The 13,122-nt window shown below is 42.8% G+C and overlaps 1 protein-coding gene across 6 annotated transcripts in view; it reads left to right on the top strand.

The window, feature by feature from the left end:
• Positions 1-13,122, top strand: part of RASAL2 (RAS protein activator like 2) — a 319,429-nt gene that overhangs the window by 184,736 nt on the left and 121,571 nt on the right. The window contains exon 1 of one of the 6 annotated variants that reach the window (XM_048482481.1): positions 7,194-7,480. The exons of the other annotated variants lie outside the window; for them this stretch is intronic. Within the exon in view, the coding sequence (XP_048338438.1) occupies positions 7,465-7,480 (16 nt within the window). The 5' untranslated portion in view covers positions 7,194-7,464. Of the gene's footprint in view, positions 1-7,193; positions 7,481-13,122 lie in introns of those variants that run through there. 6 annotated transcript variants of the gene reach the window in all.

Below are 13,122 nucleotides of genomic sequence, written 5' to 3'. Positions count from 1 at the left end.
TGCTGCCTGGTCTTCCTCAGGAGCAGCCAACTATGGCTGCACTGTTTTGTCAGGTTCTGCATCAGAGTCCTCTGTGTCCTGGTGAGTACCCAGGGGCTGGCTCATGACAATATGCATCTGAGAAATATTCTGCTCTTTATGATGAAATGCAAAATGCTTCTCAGCCACATATTTTGGACTGGATGCTTTAGTGCAGGGAAGAATAATTGGTTGACACATCAAGGGAGACTTTGAAGTTGTGAAGTTCTTGTATGTTTGGAAATTGGCCTCCAAAGCCACAGATTTTTTCGCATGTTAGCTAGAGAAATGTTTTTGTAAAATGTTCGAAATAAATTGGTGTACCGAATGTTCATTATGCTAAAGAAAAGAGAAATAACGATGAAGTTACTTTGATCAGTCCAAGAATAAGAAGCAATAGAGAAGTGAAAGACCAAAAAAAAAAAAAAAAGCCCCTCTGGAAAACTTCAGGAAAAAAACTTCCTTCTCCCGTGGACTTTTTAGGAGACAACAGCAAAAAACTCATATGAAATATTTTCTCTCATAAAATGAGTGTAGTATGAATTTTTTTGTGAGATACATTATCTAATGGCATAGATTGTCTGTGTAATATAATTTAGTTGTGCATCACCTTTCAACTAAAAGTCTCCAAGGTGGTTTACAATACAATCAATTTAAAGGAAAATAAAATTTCAATTAAAATAAGGGTAAATAAATACAATGAATAACTATAATACCAAAAACATTAATAAAACATTAAATTCTGATGTCACTCTGCCTGCAACCATGTCTAATTGTTGTATTCAAAAGCCCTCCAGAACAGGCCAGCTGTCAAAACTCTTAGAAGGCCTTGGTGAAATGGCCAATTTAGATATCATACCAAAGCATACTTAAGGTCTGTTTTTATTATTTATTAGTACAACAAAATTAATAATTTAAAAAGACAAAAATAAAAGTAATTCAACATAACTCTCAAAAAGAAACCAAAACAGAATTTTTATTAAGGCAAATGCACACCAAAAAACCCACAAACTATTTACTGTTCTTTCATAAAATTTATGCATGGCCTTCAGATATCTTGTCTGTTCCCTAAGGTGCATAATCTCTGTAGATGACCATCTTAGCTATTTTCCACATTTTTAAAAACTATTTCTTAATAGATGTTTGGATCATTACCAGTTCATCTTTGTGGCTTCTGTTCAGGCACGTGACACAATACTTGTGCAGGCCTGCCATGGAGATTGATTCCAAAGGTATCTAGTTCTCTTTAAAAGGTTCAGAATGCTCCACCTTCTTTCCAGTGTGAGCCAGAGTTTTCCTACCCAAACCAGCAAGTGATGGACACTCCTTCTCTACTTATCTTCACCATCCCAATAGCTTAAATAGAAACACAGAACAAAACAAATGACCAAACATGGCCCTCCCAGCAAAAGAGAGTCGCCTGATATTGATACTGAGATTGATATTTGGATCTGCAAAGTTGTGGAGTTACTGGATGTGTAAAATATTTTAATTGAGATATAATTTATGATTTTATTGGGGTTGTTGATTGTTGATGTGGTTTTGGTATTAAACTGTACACCGCCCAGAGCCCTTAGGGGATGGGGCGGTATATCAAATTGAAATAATAATAAAATAAAAAATAAATGAATAATAAAGGCAAAGTTTTTGTGGGGAAAGTTTCTGGCAGCTTCGGAAAAGACTACCTGCCTCATAAGGGATTGAAACTAAAGCAGAAGGCCCACACTTCAGTGTTGGATCCAGGGCCATTCTTGGCACTGAGACAACCATCGATTCCACTTAATTCCTCAGAACCGTCTCTTCAGAAAAAGAAGTCTTAACTCTAAGCACAAGGCTTCTCACGCTTCCTTGGTTCTCCCATCAGCTTTTATGCTGGTGATCTTCGGATGATGAGGTGCTTGAAATGTTTTCTCCATGACTACCAGCAGAGCGAAAAACATTAGAGACAACAGTGTGCTACACATGCACCCTCTTCCCCACAAAAGACTTCTTGAAAGGGAAAATCTCAGTCATAGGCCAGTTCTCTTCACCTGCTATGGGATCTAATCTATCTACGTGTTTGGAGGACCATTACTAATGACGTTCTGGTTCTTAAAACTATTTGGCAAGGTCATTTTTTAAGTTTTTGTGTCCACCAGTTTCTTGGTCACCAGTAGTTCTTCCTGAGTTACAGCAGAAGGTGTTCCAGTGCCTCAACAAAAGGGCTATTGAGCCTGTTCTCTCTTTTGATGTTAAGAATGGTTTTGCTCTTATTATTTCCTAGTTAACAAGAAAGACATTGGAAAGCTTCCCATTCGGGATCTTAGGGATCTCAATAAGTCCTTAACCGTCCCAAAATTCCAAATGATAGCACTTTCAGAGGTTTTCATTTATTACAAAGAGGTGATTGGCTTGCTATTGTTGATTTCAACAACATTTGTTTTCAAGTTGCCATAAAATCCAGTTCTAGAAAGTGTTTCCATTTCCAGGGTGGAACTACATACTTTCAGGTTACTGTCTTGCTCTTTGGTCTCGCTGCCACTCCGAGGGTGTATGCCTGCTATCAGCTGACTATACCTTCAGAGTTACAGGGTGTACTCTTATCTATATGATTGGATCTTCACTACACGCTCTTCTGAACTACATTGCAACCATGTCATATTGACTGTTTCTACCCTGAATACCCTGGGTCTCCAACTTAACTGGAATAAATGTGTCATATATTCTACCCAGTCTGTTTTATTCATCAGGGGGAAGCTTGACTCGTGTTAGGACTGGGCTTTCCTATCTCATGACAGGGTAGCTACCTTGAGGATTATAGCACTTAGATTTACCAGCAGTAGGTTTTAACCTACTAAAATGATCTTGAGGGTGTTTAGGCCTCATGATGTCAATTACTTTTGTGATGTCTTTCACCTTCCTAGTTTTTGAGATCTACCATATTTACCTAGAAATATAGTACACTTCTTGGCATGGTGGTCCCAAATGGGAAAATTTATTAAGGGGTTCTAATTTTGGCATTCCCCTCATGACCGTCAAGTTTTTATGGATGCCTCATTTTGGGTTGGGGTGTACACTGTGGTTTCTATCAGTTTATCTTTGAATAAAAATTGCACATCAACCATAGTTGGATACACTTTGGTTTCTCTTGCAGCCCTAGTCGTTAACAAATAGATCCTAGTGGCCACAGACATTGCTATGACAAAGTTTTATATAAACAAGCAGCGGAGCATGGGTTCGGTTGCTTTCTTTGCAAAGCTTCCATTGTGGCAATAGTCTGTCGAGCACAGAACATCTTGACGTACACATGGTTGGAGTTGCAAATTTGATAGAAGATGACCTCAACAGAGATACCACCTCCAAGCATGAATTATGCCTTGCAGACATATATTTATCCCCTGTGTCTCAGCACTGGAGTCGGCTTCAGGGGGACTTCTTTGCTTCTTGTGTGAACACCAGGTGTCCTCAGTTCTGCTGTCTGGCTGTGACCAATACAGATTTGTCAGAGGATCTTTTTCAGCTGAAATGGCATAGAATACCGTTCTATGCTTTCCCACCCATTCCCATCTGGGCAGAGGACGGCGTTTTGCCTGTAACCTCTATGGCAAAAGCAGTTCTGCAAGAATTATTTCTCTGAAGATCTCACATCCACCTTCTTCAGTAACTGAGCTTGCTATTCTCCCTTGTTGGACTACACAGAAGCTGCAAAGATGAAAACAGAGTTGAACTTACTTGTAACTATTGTTCATCAAATGATCCTCTATGCAGGCACACAGCCCTTCCTCCTTTCCCCACTGTGGAATCCTCTGCAGTATAGTTCCTTTGCCATGTAGGTGAAGGGAGGACTGAGGAAAGGAGTAAGATCATGCGCTGGTTTAGGCAAGAAAACTCTGGCTCGCATCCGAGTGAAGAGGGAGTGCTCTGAACCTTCTCTAGAGAGAGCCAGATAGCTTTGGGAACTGGTCTCTGTTCAGGCCTGTGCAAGCGTGGTTTCATGTGTTCCTGCTCAGAAAACCAGAGGTGGGATCCAGCAGGTTCTCACAGGTTCCCGAGAGTAGGCTACTAATTATTTGTGTGTGCCAAGAGGGGGTTACTAATTGGTGATTTTGCCACATGATTTTTGCCTTGTTAAGGCCGTCCTCTCAGCAGTAGCGCGTAGAACTTGAAGCAGTCTTGCAGGAGGTACATTGGCGTGCGTGGCAGCCTGCGCCTGCGTGCATCCATTTCCTGCCCAAGGACCGGCGCAGCAGCTGCTTTTTTGCCACAGCCCCGCCCAGGAATGCCCCACCCCCGGAATGCCTGGCCACATCCCTGTCGTGCCCCGCCCAGCCCCATTGGCGCTATGCCACAGTTTGAATCCCACCACCATGGGAACCTGTTACTAAAAATTTTGGATCCCACCACTGCAGAAAACCACTAGACGAACAACAGTTACAGGTAAGTGCAACCCTGTTTTCTTAGCTATTAATATCATGGCAGTTGTCAGTGGACCGACTGCTAACTCAAAACATTTTTGAAGTACCATTCTGTCCCGCTCCCAAATACAAGGAATGGATTCATAGCAAGTATACCGTGTTTCCCCAAAAATAAGACAGGGTCTTATATTAATTTTTTCTCAAAGATGCATTAGGGCTTATTTTCAGGGGATGTCTTATTTTTTTCCATGATTTTGCGCCCCCCCCCCCCCATGTGACCAGATCAGCTACGCTGGGGAATCTATAACTAGGGCTTATTTTTGGAGCAGGGCTTATATTTCAAGCATCTTCCAAAAATCCCAAAAAATCATGCTAGGGCTTATTTTCAGGGTAGGATTAGTAATTTTCTTGATCACTTAAGTACAATTTTCCCTGAAATATTTGTTTTTGGAGCACTTCCACCAAATTTGGAAAAGAGCTGCATCTGATGATTCTTTAGTGAAGCCAAGGTTTGGTGTGATGTCTCCCTTAAGGCAAATCAGTGAAAATGAGCTTCATGGCTGAAGTGGGGTTTGAACCCTGGATATGCCAATCACTGGCACAGCTAGGGGATGCAGGGGGGCTGAAGTTCTGGAGGTCACTTCCAGGGCGTGTGTTTTAGGGCTGTGATCCCCCCCCCTCGAAACTATGCCCCACTTTGAAATTCCTGTGGAGTTCGGGGCAGGGGCACAGTTGAATGCCATGTGAAGATTGGGGGTGGGGTGATCCCTGCTCGCCTGTGTTCAATTGTGCCCCGTCTCGAACAGAGCAGGGAACAGCTATGGGGGTGTGGTGCAGTTTTAAGTAGCTACACCCCTGATGCCAATTAAAGTTCAGTGCTATGTTAGCTCCAGTGGGCTGAGTTTATTTGAATAAGGAAGTGCAGATAATTTACAGTTTGTATTTGCTTGTCTTGCTAACTTTGTATGAGGACACTTTCAGCATGATTTGTTCTGAGGCCTTTGTTTTGGTTTCCCTTGTGAAGTTGCAGCAGTTGCTTGCTAATGTCCTCATCAGAGCTGCTATTCTGGGGTGGCGGGAGGGGGTTATCTTTAAGCTTAGTGGCTGTTGCATTAGAGGCAAAATAAAGTCTTATCAGAAATAAACAAGGTGGGAGAAGGGAGATGATGCTGGGGCCCAAAATAGGAGAAACTGCAAGCAGTGAGGAAGTACTACAAATCTAGGTCAGTGATACTAGTGGCTCAGGAGCCACTTGGAGCTCTTTAATATGCTACCTGTGGCTCTTCGCATCACCATTCCCCAGTATGGCACCTGCCTCATATTTCAGTGAAGCTGACAAGGCCAATGCCTGGCAGACCTTGTGACTGGTAGTTAAGCTGCGAGCTTCACTAAAGTGCAGGCCTCATGTCAGCGACTGGAAGTAAACGTGCCCCTTTTGGTTGAGAGTCATTATGAATGCGGCTCTCCACAAGCCATGGAATCAATACTACCGACTAGAAGGAAAAGAATAGGAATGTCCAAACTGAAAAATCAAAGAAAGGGGGAAAAGGAAAATAGAAGAAGCTGAAGAAGCAGAAGCAGAAGAAGAAGAAGAAGAAGAAGAAGAAGAAGAAGAAGAAGAAGAAGAAGAGGAGGAGGAGGAGGAGGAGGAGGAGGAGGAGGAGGAGGAGGAGGAGGAGGAGGAGTTTGGATTTATATCCCCCCCTTCTCTCCTGCAGGAGACTCAAAGGGGCTTATAATCTCCTTGCCCTTCCCCCCTCACAACAAACACCCTGTGAGGTAGGTGGGGCTGAAAGAGCTCCGAGAAGCTGTGACTAGCCCAAGGTCACCCAGCTGGCGTGTGTGGGAGTGTACAGGCCAATCTGAATTCCCCAGAGAAGCCTCCACAGCTCAGACGGCAGAGCTGGGAATCAAACCCGGTTCCTCCAGATTAGATACACGAGCTCTTAACCTCCAACCCACTGCTGCTCCTACGTTCGGTCTGTCTTTAGTTCATATTTAAATGGTGGAACCTGACAAATTGAATTTCTCACATACCACACCCGTTCTTCTTAGATCTGTCTTCTACTTTAATGACAGTATACTCAAGTGGGAACCTGCTGATGGTCAAACCGTAATTAAGAAAAATAAAAATATGAGACAGAATTCTCTGTGTTCGACAGTAGCATTATGTCTTAGAAGCAGGATGTGAACATCAAAAGGCTGGAACATTCAGGGAGTGTGTTCCCCCTCCCCTTTTGGGTTCATAAATTTAAAAGAAGAAGCTTTCATTCCATGGTGTCAGGCATGGTGTGTGAAATTGCGCAGGGTTTGTTTTATTTTTCAAGATGGTAGGTGAATATTCCCAGCCTGTCCCCTGACACTTTTGAAAAGCTCCAGTTTGAAACCTGAGATGTAGGGGAAAATGTAGCTCCGGCATTTTATCTGTCTTACGGTGGGAGTTGTCAGTTTCCCAGAGTTGGTGAGAATGGGCACGGGTGGAAAAAGTTCTCCACTTGGCTTTTAGTTTTGTGTGAAACCTTTCTGCCTCTCCGTTAACAAGTCTGGCACTTTTAAAAAAAATGCTGCCTGCTACTTAATTCAGAGTTTCATCAGCGGTGACGATGGTTTAGCGAAGGCATTGTATGAATTGTCCTACGGCAGGGCTGAAATGTATTCGTTTTTCATTAGCTGAGCTCGTGTTTTGGCCGCCTGAAACCACCTCCTGCTCTTGCATGCACACACCCCTTTTGGGAGAGGAAAATGAAGCGTCCGTCCCTGTTAGCTTGCCTCTATTCACACAGAGGGATTCCTGCACACTCCCATACAGCCGAAGAGAATGAAAGCAGGAGAAAGGGCAGCTATTGTTTTAACTGACCCCCAGCCAAGGCACTGAATAAAGAGGCTTGGCCTGGCCTCTCTTTTTTTCTCTTTTTTTTGTGCTGGATTTTTTTTCATTGCAACTTGTCTCAGACAGAGAACAGACAAGGACCGTAGCAGCCAAAATTGGCGGTGTTAGACTGTAGCTGGCATGCTAACAGGATCATGACTAAGGCATTGACAAGATCACGGCATGCAGGTTGTTTCAGGTAAGTTCCTGTTTCAGGTGGACTCTGTTCTTCAACAAATACTGCAGTATTCTTGGCTGGACTTGATCCAGCAAGAATAAATCTGTGTTGTGAAAAGTTAAGTGAGAAGGAACTGCTTAGCTTTTCCTTTTGTTTTCTTTTTTTAAAGTGGTTTACTAAATTATCTATCTTTTACCCAAATAATTACTTTTTTTTTCTTTTAGCTGTTTTCTCCACCCACCCCCAATCTTTTGAGAAAGGGCAAAAGAGGAGAGTTTGCTTCCTTCTTCTTGAGCAGAAATCAAAGGCATTTGATACTTTTGTGGAATCTCAGGAGACAAAGCAGGGAAGGTACCCTTTTATTGGGTCAAATTATTCTGGAGCAAGGTTTCATAGGCAGAAAATCCCTGAAGTACTCAATTAGAAAAGCTGGTGCCTTCTCTTCAAACATAAGCTGATATACGGGAGCGTATCATCTTGCGAGCATTGTGTGCACAACATTTGATTGTCCAGTGTTTTTACAGGTGATACAGACATAGTAAGTGTACAAACTTGTTTCAGTTAAGTTGATTGCAGAAGATACACTAATGCCGTATGGTTTCAGTGTGAAAACAGCTCCTCCCTTTCCGTTCTTCATTACCATCATTCCTGCTGCAAACTTAAATGCCCTCACTCTGAGACGATGGATAAGAGTTTTTTTTTTAAAAAAGAAAGAAATTGGAGTACATAATTATGCGTGCTTAATTCTTTCAAACCTTCGAAATAGCATTTTTAAATCCAAAGCTCCTTAGAGATCCGGATTTAAACAAAAACATGCACTCTTTTACTCTCTCCCTTAGTATGGACAGTTAGATTTGTACTCGAAATACACAACCAGCAGCTGGTATGATTAATTTGTTGTTGGTGTCATATTGTACAAGGCAAAGGGCCCCCCCCCCCCCCAAAAAAAAAGTTCAGCTTTGTATGTTAAAGTATTATCTTGTAAGGGCTTTCTGAAAATCCTGGCAAAGGCTATCTCGGTACACCCCCTCCCCATTTGATATGTCTGCATTTATTTTTATATATTTATTTGAACCAAAGAAGTGAACTCCTGCTATATTCCTAGAGTCAATCGCAAAGATGCTTTTGGTTAGCAGTAGCCAAATAGCCAGTTGTTTTCTGAAAGCTGCTCATGCATTTCCATGGCAAATAACCTGTGGTCTGAATTTTCTGAATGGGAAACTCCCCCTCTCCGCCCCAGAGCAGGAAAGAAGAAAAGGGTGATGGGAAGTAAAAGAGAACAGCCACCTGTATTCAAGTCCACTTCTACATTAAAAATTCCCTTCTTTCTTATGAGTATCTCAGGAAGCAACACAGCTTAATAAAGTCTTTAGGTAGTGTTTGTTCTGCCAGCACGTATTGTTCTAGTTTGCGTTTGCTTATGTGTGCAGGAATGTGAATTTAAATGTATCTATTTCTCCTGCTAGCATCTTTCCTCCCTCTGTTGTCTCTTCCTTGTGGAATTTTAGATTGTAAGCGCCTTAGGGCAAGGGCCTGCCATTTTGTTTGTTGCTCTTTAAAAGTTGGGGCTCATTGATGATGCTGTATAAACAGTGACAGCTTCTCCCACCCCTCTGGCAAAAAAAAAATCTGCTTCTGCCAAACAGGTCTCCTTGGCATGTAGTAGCAGAACGTAAAGGACACTTGACCTAAATTGTGTATTAAGGTGACTGGATGCGGCTGCTGAGACAACTGATAACCTCTTAAAATTTGGTCCTGCTTGTTCTCACAACTGGGTGACTTGCTGGAAAGTTGGGAGAGAGGTCGAACATCTTCATGCCCATGTGGGCCAGAGGTTACTTCCATTATGAGCAGAACTGCCTATTTGAATCCTAGCCGAGGTAACTGAAAAAAAAGCTGAAAATAGAGTTCTATTGTTAAGGACATTGAAGAAGAGTTCGGGAGCAAAGGTATCCTATAAACAGGGTACAAACAGAATAAGGAAGGGGTGCCTGAGATGCTTGTGGGGACCACCTTTCTCTTCCACAAAATGGCGTGGGTCCTACCTAGGTTTTTGCAGATGCAAGGAGGGAAACAATTTTTTTGCTATCCCTTTTCATGGGAGTCTTCTGATCCCCCTCCCCAAGAGCAACATTTCAAGAGATATTCCAGACTGTCTTGAATGTGGAACTGGCAATATTCATCTGTGAAAATCTAAACGGCTCCTACTCAATGAATACTCCTACTCAAAGAAAACACAATGAATGGCTTCTATTCAATGCAGCAGGATATCCAAGACTGCTAATGCCAGGGGCATCGTGACATGCTGCCTGTCCCTCCTTGTCACTGAGGACTCATGTAAAAAATGAAGTTGTGGTTTCTAGTAGGAACTATCTACACCTTGGGGTGCTCTGTGGTTTCCGGGCTGTATGGCCATGTTCTAGAAGCATTTTCTCCTGACGTTTCGCCTACATCTCTGGCTGGCATCTTCAGAGGATTATCTGAAGATGCCAGCCACAGATGCAGGCACAACATCAGGAGAAAATGCTGCTAGAACACGGCCATACAGCCCGGAAACCATTCAGCACCCCAGTGATTCCGGCCGTAAAAGGCTTCGACAATATATCTACACCTTCTTAAGAGGACTATCTCAGCTGTACAGCTGCTCTGATCTAAAATCAGTTGTGACATCTGAGTACCCTTGTGCAACTGCACAGTTCTTTTAGGGTCTCATCTCCTGGCTACCCTAGAAACACCATTCTTATCTTTTATTGGACATTTTTTACATAGTATTTATATTCAGTGCAGTCCATGTGAAATTGCATTTCACAAGCGTTATAGCTTGGATCCAGTGTGGTGTTTCTATAGGATTTCTGTTCAGAGACCATGGCTTTCCTTTTGCCCCTTTTCCACAGCAACAACAAATGCCCTCCAAAACTGTTCCTGGGGGCAGGTGAACTCCAGGAATAGGATTTGAGGAGGTATTTGGGGGCTGGTTTGGGAGATGCCAGGCAGGAGAGTCATGTTCTAGATAGAAATACTTGTGCCCATAGAATTTTGCTCTGGATCCAAGTATCTTTCGATAACTCTGTCAGGAAGGCTATAATCCCCATGCTGAGAGAACAGAGTTTTAGACCACTGAATGAGTTGATGGTTGGCTGAGATTTTAAGCAGGTATTCATTATGCCCTGAACTAACTCCATGTAATATTCTGATGCCTAAGTTTGCCTTGTAGGTTAATTACATGTGATAAATGGAAGCTTGAGAGGAGTAGTGCCTGCTGAAATGCCCTCTTTTCTACAACAACTGAAGGCTCAGTAGCCATGTTTATTTTTTAAGTTTTACTTCATGTGCGCTGACTTTCTCCTGTATGAGGACCCCAAGTGACTAACAGCATTCTCACATTCTTCGTTGTCTAATCACAACAACTCCATGAGGCAGTTTAGTTTGAGAGCATGTAACTGACTCAAGATCCACCAACAAGCTTCCATGAAAGAGTTGGAATTTGAGCCTGGTTCCCCCCCCCAATCCTTGTCCAGGACTCTAGCCGCTACACTACACTGGCTCTTCTTCCTCCCTGAAACAGACCCAAATCAGCCTATGCCATTATCTCCTCTTCTGTTTTATCCTCACAACGACCCTGTGAGGTGGATTAGGCTGGGAGTGAATGACTGACCCAAAGTCATCCCGAGAGGCAGAGTCCATACCGGTAGTTTGCATGTTCATAGTTTCAAATGTGCTGCATTCTAAACTTTTTAATTGTTCTTTAAAAAGTTTCTTCCTTCCCACTTGGTGTCTTTAGCTGTATGAAAGGAAACCTGCATGAAAGAGAGTTATTCAGACTTTTGCCCTCTGCTTGCCTTGTGGCAGCCCCCCCCCCACCTTTCCAGTCCATTTTCAGCCCAGTCATGTGGCTTCTTGGCTTCTGTTTCCAATCAGTAAGTACTGTCTGTTTTGAGATATACAAGGCTGGCTTTTAAAAGCTCTCTCTCCAGGCAACATATTGATGACCTCTCTGTTTATGAACAACGTCGGGTGGGGATTCTCCTCATAGCTTTAACAATGCTTGTCCTTCATTAGCCATGGGAGTTTCTGTTATGACACAGCAAGGGCACTCCCTTTTTCCCCCCTTCCTCCTTCCTGCACCTGTTTCATGCTAAATGGAGCAGATGAAAGAGGTTTTTGCAATGAGGGACCTGCCTCCAAAGAAATGGAGCTAAGTAACATAGAGGGAAGAGATCCATATTGTTTGAACCGTCTGAAAAGTGGATGGCGTGCCATTTAAACTCATACAAATGGAAGAGGGGAGAATGTAAGTTGCTTTGGGGTTTCCATTGGGGAGAAAATAAGCCATACGTAAGTTAATAGGTACGTAAGCTTCTTGGTGGTCCTAACCAGGTGGAGAGCTATCTGCCAGTAACCATCAACCGCACAGTGAACAAGGCACTATTACATTCTCACAGTCTCTTAGAAGTCCAAGGAAATGTATGTGTGGTAGGATCATAACTTGTCACATGGCTGGAGGCTGGCCTTCAATATATTTTTTATTTAGGTTGATTGTAAGATTCCTTAGACTCCATTTTTTTAAAAAAAATTTAGTTTTTTCCCTAGACAATATTTTCATCCAAATTGCCATTAAGGAAGCATTCTTGACTGTCTCCACAGATTTATAACTGCCTCCAGCTTGTTTCTTGTAAGACTTCAGGGCCATTCCACACATTTACACTGAACCAAACCTTAGTATGCTGCCAATTCCAACTCCCTAGTTTGTCTACCAGGATGATGCATATTGTCATTGTTTGTAGTGAATGTCCTATATGTTTAAAGTGCTAACCTATCCATATCATTGCAAAGCTTAAATTAACCAGGAAAGCAGCACAAAGATCCTGTTGGAGAGAGGCCCCTTCTGCACGTGCGGAATAATGCACTTTCAATCCACTTTCACAATTGTTTGCAAGTGGATTTTGCTATTCCGCCCAGTAAAATCCAGCTGCAAAGTCCACTGAAAGTGGATTGAAAGTGAATTATTCTGCATGTGCGGAAAGGGCCCGAGTGTTCAAATTGTCATTAGCCATACCTGCACACATACCAAAAAAGAACCTTTCTGTCTAAGCTTTTCCTTGCTCTCTATTGAGTTCATCAGTATCTCCATTTATGCTTGTTAAAACATATGTCCTGCTTGAAACTGTGTAGTGAGTCCATGTCAGCATTCTCCCATTGAGATTCTGTGCAAAATAGCTCACCAGCACATGATTAAATAATTAGAACGGAGCAATGCCATGGTGAGGATGACCTTGTCTCTAACAGATTACACTGGGACTTGCAGTGTTTGTCTTCTCGAACAAAAATGTACTGGTGAGGTTATTGTGACCCAGTGTGGCTCTCTCTGCATGCATTAAAATGGCAAGCCTATACGGGATAGCCACATTTTGTAACAAGAAGAGAAATGTATTGAGGCAAATCTAGCTAAATTTTGTTGAGGTGAGGGTAAAAGACACAGAGCTGGGTGAGTGTGGCTAGGTAAAAAGGGGATGGTAACAACCAAAATGGTTTAATGATGTCTGGGTTTGGGGCGGTGGGGTTCACGACACATTGGGCGTGCCCCCCTGTGGGGGGGGGGGCAGAACAGGGGCAGAGGACGCACCAGTGCATCCGCCGCTTTCCCCCCTTGCTATGCCTCTGGC

The sequence above is a fragment of the Sphaerodactylus townsendi genome, unplaced genomic scaffold (genome assembly GCF_021028975.2).
Source record: "Sphaerodactylus townsendi isolate TG3544 unplaced genomic scaffold, MPM_Stown_v2.3 scaffold_18, whole genome shotgun sequence".
Classification (NCBI taxonomy): domain Eukaryota; kingdom Metazoa; phylum Chordata; class Lepidosauria; order Squamata; family Sphaerodactylidae; genus Sphaerodactylus; species Sphaerodactylus townsendi.
Note: the sequence above shows the minus strand (reverse complement) of the source record. Positions and strands in the feature narration are given on the sequence as shown.